Here is a 6,235-nt window from a genome sequence, read left to right as displayed (position 1 = left end):
TCCCCTTGGGAGGATAACGACGCTGAAATGTTTTATGCGATTAGAGAACACATTGGGTCAGATCTTAGACCATTCCTCCAAACAGAATCTCTCCATGTCCTTGATTTATTTTGTCTGCGCTTGTGGACTGCCCTGTTCAATTCAAACCACAGGTTTTCAATGGAGTTCAAGTCCAAAGACTGAGATGGCCATATCATTTTTTTGATTTTATGTCCAATTAACCATTTCTTTGTGGATGTTGATGTGTCTTGCTGGAAGATCCACTTATGGCCAAGTTTCAGCCTCCTAGCAGAGAGGTAACCAGGTTATGGGCTAAAATATCCTGGTAGTGGGTAAAGTTTATTTATTTTATACAGTAATTTTTGCTCATCTTTATCAAGGGTATCAATAACTAGGTGCTTATTTTGATATCTAGTTATTTGACTGAATCAGAAATACAGATGTGGAGTAGAGGTTAAGTTTGTTTTAAATTCTCATAAAAAATCTGAACTAGTCAAACAACACTTGTTGCTCTTTGCACGCGTTGATATAATATTGTTATTTAATGGAGAGAGAAAAAACGTTTCCCTAAACTGCTTTATAATATCATAATTCAATGAAGAATAAAAAAAAGTTTTCCCTCCTCAACTGCGTTTCCTCCCTCCAGACAGCAGATGGCGATATGTGTCTTTCAGGCGATGTTTCTAGTGTGACGTATAATCAAGTGGACGGAACTCTTCTTCAACAACTGCAGCCACCTCGGTAGCTCGCTAGCAGACAAAGTCGGAACATTCATGTTCTTTATACGATTTCATGGTTTATTTGCCACTATGATTTAAACATCATTATGTGGAAACAACTAGCTACCCCATTAAATGTAATATTTACGTTGTAAGTCAGCTAGCTGGCTGGTTAAGTTAGCACTAGTCTGGTCGCTAATGCTAGCTAGCTATTATCCACGACCATGAGCTCACTAAGCTACTCTCCTCCTGCTAAAGAAGAGGAGGTCTGTTGGATGGAGAAAGAAGCTCTGGCGAAAGAGGAGGCTGTTTCAATACAAAAAAAAGTAAATGGCGAGACTGTTACTGTGAAAGAGGAGGATGTTACTGTGAAAGAAAAGGAGGAAGATGCCGTTTTTGGAGTGGAGGATGAAGTGCAAGAAGATGAAGACATTTTTGGAACGAAGGATGAAGAGGGGGAGATTACTGTCACATTAGAGGAGGACGAAGAAGAGAAGACTGGAGAACTGATTAACACCAGTAAATACAGTGAGTACTATCTAATAAAACAGGGACATTGATCTGATTAACACCAGTAAATACAGTGAGTACTATCTAATAAAACAGGGACATTGATCTGATTAACACCAGTAAATACAGTGATTACTATCTAATAAAACAGGGTCATTGATCTGATTAACACCAGTAAATACAGTGAGTACTATCTTATAAAACAAGGACACAAATTATGCAGTTGTTGAACTAATGTGTGATTTTTAAAAGGGCATTCTCCACTTGAATATGTTTTTGTACTGTCGGAATTGTTCATGACGTCCTCCAGTGATTTAAAAAAAAAAAAAAACTTTTCCTGTTGAAAAGTGATATATAAATACAGTAAAGTATAAACACACTAAAGGGAAACATAAATGTTTTGAGCAAAATAGTGTTTTTTTAGACAACTGCAAACTAGAAGGAGTGAGTGATGTCATAGTAAGGCCTTCAAGGAGTTGGCTTGGTGGGAAGTCGTGATGTCATCCAATAGGAGACTGATCTTCATGTGAATATTCATTATTCTTTTTAAAATCCTTCATGTTCTGTCAAGTAGGTTGTTGATCATTGCTAGAAAGCCATTTTCTAGTCTTGCCATAGACTTTCAAGACGATTTAAGTCCAAACTGTAACTAGGTCACTCAGGAACATTCAATGTCATCTTGGTAAGCTCCTCCAGTGTAGATTTGGCCTTGTGGTTTAGGTTATTGTCCTGTTAGGACAGTTTTTTGTATTCAGATCTCTGAAATGCTCTCTACCTACGTAACATTTAGTGTCTCCTTATATTACGCTGGGAAAATAGTTTTCATGGGCACAGAAATCCTAAAAATGTCAGTTTGCTAAATCCAATGGTTCTAACCAAGAGTCACTTTAACTTTATTGACAACACCCAAATGGATACTGTCATTAATGCGGTTCTTAAATAATTACACATAATACTTAATACTGTAGCTGTTTAGTTAGTCACATGTTCAACTATCATCAGCTGATCCAGGAAATCATTTTCTGAATGACAGTCACATGGCAAACATCACGACATGCAACAACAACCAAAGTGCTTCTTCATTCATTACTCTGGTAAAGACAGTTATGCCGTGCTCCACGTTGGATCCAACATCCCTAACAAATTGATGTTTATAAAGTGTTATTGTCTGGTTGATTTACTGTAGGGTCTCATTAGTCTGTTTGGACACAGAGATACTTAGCTCATAATGTGTAGAGAACTGTTCCTTGATGGATAGGCTATTGTACAACACACAGAGCTATTTTCCTTTATTCAGGACATTTAGAATGACAACTCATTACAGAGTAGCCTAGTGGGATTATTCACAAAATTATCTGGTGATCTGGTTATGAAATGTCATGACAAAGACATTATAGTCCTAGGTCTATGTTGTTGTTAGGTGAAGTTATGGGTCCTACAGTAGGTCTATATTGTTAGGTGAAGTTATGGGTCCTACAGTAGGTCTATGTTATTGTTAGGTGAAGTTATGGGTCCTACAGTAGGTCTATGTTATTGTTAGGTGAAGTTATGGGTCCTACAGTAGGTCTGTGTTATTGTTAGGGGAAGTTATGGGTCCTACAGTAGGTCTATGTTATTGTTAGGTGAAGTTATGGGTCCTACAGTAGGTCTGTGTTATTGTTAGGTGAAGTTATGGGTCCTACACTAGGTCTATGTTATTGTTAGGTGAAGTTATGGGTCCTACAGTAGGTCTGTGTTATTGTTAGGTGAAGTTATGGGTCCTACACTAGGTCTATGTTATTGTTAGGTGAAGTTATGGGCCAATTTGTTAAACACTTAGTGTACAAACCCTCATTGCCAGGCTGATGGCAAAGCTAGCCAAATAACATTTTACTGGTAGAAGTGTTTTTTTTAAGTAAAAGCAGTTGATTTACAACAATAAAACAAACATTTTATTAAGCAGGACATTCAAACGAGCCTTACAATTATAATCCAAAAGTAATGTGAAATACACTTATAATCAACCTGTAAATGGAGGCTGTTTTTGCATTCAGCCTATGAGAACTCCCCTGAGTTTTCCCCCACGGTGGTGAATTAGTGAATAGACACAGAGCTTAATGTGAGTTTCCTTGAGAAGCACTTCTGAACTTGCACTGATGGTGCGCTGTAATATTCAGAATGCATTGTGAAAAATCTTCGCTCACCATTTTTGCTCCTGGCAGATATACTACATCCATAACTAGTGGTTTCCTCATTACCAGATATACTACATCCATAACTAGTGGTTTCCTCATTACCAGATATACTACATCCATAACTAGCGGTTTCCTCATTACCAGATATACTACATCCATAACTAGCGGTTTCCTCATTACCAGATATACTACATCCATAACTAGTGGTTTCCTCATTACCAGATATACTACATCCATAACTAGTGGTTTTCTCATTACCAGATATACTACATCCATAACTAGTGGTTTCCTCATTACCAGATATATTACATCCATAACTAGTGGTTTCCTCATTAGCAGATATACTACATCCATAACTAGTGGTTTCCTCATTAGCAGATATAATACATCCATAACTAGTGGTTTCCTCATTACCAGATATATTACATCCATAACTAGTGGTTTCCTCATTAGCAGATATACTACATCCATAACTAGTGGTTTCCTCATTAGCAGGGAGGAGTTTCTACAACCAGATTGTGTGTGCATCGCCCTCGTGCTGCAATTTTATTAAACACAGAATGGGGCCTATATTGGAGACCAAAAGTCGTCTGCCACACTGCTTAGAGTTTCAACAACTTTAACTTATTTCTAGCCTGCAATCATGGATGTTGCTAATAATGTGAAAACAAGACTAAATATGACTATTGTTGCTCATTTTAAGACAATTGTCAAATAATTTTAACATTCATTACAGACGTCAATTGTTGTACAACATCATGGCTACACTGTTGGCATCACCTTTTACAGTGGATTTCCGCTGTTGTGGGCCTTTAACCATCTGTCTGACTTTGTTGTTCATACAGGAGAGATACTTAACTATCGTAGATCCTCTGGGGAGCCTCAACAACCTCATGATGCTGAAGAGGTAGAGAAGAGTCTCTCCAGATCAGAACACCTCAATAAACACCTGCAGACATCCACAGGGAAGAGAACTCACTGCTGCTCTGACTGTGGGAAGAGATTCACCTCATCAGGCATTAAAATTCATCAGAGAATACACACAGGAGAGAAATCTTATGGCTGTGATCAATGTGGGAAGAGTTTTGTTCAATATAGCCATCTGAAGATACACCAGAGAACACACACAGGAGAGAAATATTTTTGCTGTACTCAATGTGGGAAGAGTTTTGTTACATCTAGCCTTCTGACAGTACACCAGAGAACACACACAGAATATAAATCGTATTGCTCTAATCGATGTGGGAAGAGTTTCTCAGTCAAACAGCCTGGTACAACACCAGAGAACACACACAGGAGAGAAACCTCTTAGCTGTGACCAGAGATAATCTGATAAAAGATCAAATATCAGAAAATATATGAAGGAGTTGTTTCATGATATCAATAAATTAATGTCAAAATGTAGAGTGTAATGACTACACACCCTATAACACATACAGCAGAGAAACTTCAGCGTGAACAGAGATAATCTGATAAAATACCTAAATCAATGAATTATTGTCACAATATAGAATGTTTTAACATTGTACTAGGAGTATTTTAATAATGTCACAATGTAGAAGCCAAAATGTTTGCCCCTTTATCAATTGATTTCAACATGATATGGATATTCGCATCAGGGGAAAAACCCAGGCTCTGAATTGAAAGTTGTGTTGAGTTGTGTTACACTTAACACGTTGGTGACGTGGATGGTAATAGTACTCAAATGGATGAGTACTATTTATGTGATTTAACAGTGATTTAACAAAAAGTGACTAACACAAAAAGAGCTGTGTTACACTTACCACGTTGGTGACCCACTTGAATCAAAATGCAACACTTCAAAATGTAGCTAGCTGCTTTCTACAAATTGTCCTCTAACCAGGGATGTTCACATTATTCCCAGATTCCATGTGGTTTTGGAGCTGTTAGTTTTAACAGGACGTGCAACTTCATCTCCCTCCTCTCGGCACATTTGATTTCAACATGATATCGATGAGTGATGACAAATAAGTGTTGCGTTCCTTTGTTTAGCGACCCCTACATTTAAATGCATCACTCCAAAATGTAGCTGACTGTCTTCTGCAGGTTGTCCTCTAACCAGTGAGGTGAAATATATCTCCCATTTCCATGTGTTTTTTTAGTTGTGTTAGTTTCAACATCACCTACAACCTGATTTCCCCCCTAATCGATATCAGTGATTTATTGCTACTTGTCAAAACAACAGCGTTTCTGGTGCTTGTGCAGTTTATAAGGTGCTTGTTTAAAAAAATACAAGTAATATGATTATTGTGGCAGATGTTTGTGTATATAGCACATTTGTTATTATTCCATACCTCAACATTAAGTGAATTATTGCCAATACATATTAACAAAGGGGTGTACATTTGCTTTTGATATTTACAATTCATGTAACGTTTAGAAATCACAATTATTTATGCAACCAGCTGACCATTTTTGGGTACAATTATATTGACATTGTTGCCCTGCTTTTAGAATATCAGGGTTCATTCTCAGATGTGCCAACCCAAATGTACTAGAGCATGACATTGGGGACTGGGCCCCGATCCAACAACATACCTATCTAGTGAACCCTGAAAAGAGAGAGAAGCTCCGCAGTGAGATGGAAAGTTACTACGGAGGTCACGGCTGTTTAAAGGATCGGACCAAAGCGCAGAATGGTTGTAGTTCCACATATGTATTATTACCGTGAAACGTTGCAATACACCAAATACTTGTAACAACAAAACTGTTATGCAGAGGGAAATACACACTACTCAAAAATTAACAACCCACAAACACTAGTGGAAAACCCCCTATTTAAATATGATCTGCAATTAGAGACAATGAGGA

The 6,235-nt window shown here is 37.6% G+C and overlaps 1 protein-coding gene across 1 annotated transcript; it reads left to right on the top strand.

Moving 5' to 3' along the window:
• Window positions 1–716: 716 nt before the first annotated feature.
• Window positions 717–5,266, top strand: LOC123732523 (oocyte zinc finger protein XlCOF19-like). The gene is made up of 2 exons (XM_045711747.1): window positions 717–1,247; window positions 4,249–5,266. Exons 1-2 carry the CDS (start codon window positions 944–946, stop codon window positions 4,713–4,715), a joined length of 771 nt encoding a protein of 256 aa, XP_045567703.1. The 5' UTR covers window positions 717–943; the 3' UTR covers window positions 4,716–5,266.
• Window positions 5,267–6,235: the final 969 nt, after the last annotated feature.

Source organism: Salmo salar, chromosome ssa02, assembly GCF_905237065.1.
Source record: "Salmo salar chromosome ssa02, Ssal_v3.1, whole genome shotgun sequence".
Lineage (NCBI taxonomy): Eukaryota > Metazoa > Chordata > Actinopteri > Salmoniformes > Salmonidae > Salmo > Salmo salar.
Note: the sequence above shows the minus strand (reverse complement) of the source record. Positions and strands in the feature narration are given on the sequence as shown.

Excerpts from the sequence above, each read along its gene's own strand:
- LOC123732523 (XM_045711747.1), top strand. The coding sequence starts at position 944 with ATGAGCTCACTAAGCTACTCTCCTCCTGCTAAAGAAGAGGAGGTCTGT. Across the intron at positions 1,248-4,248 it reads GATTAACACCAGTAAATACA|GAGAGATACTTAACTATCGT; the intron begins GTGAGTACTATC and ends TTGTTCATACAG.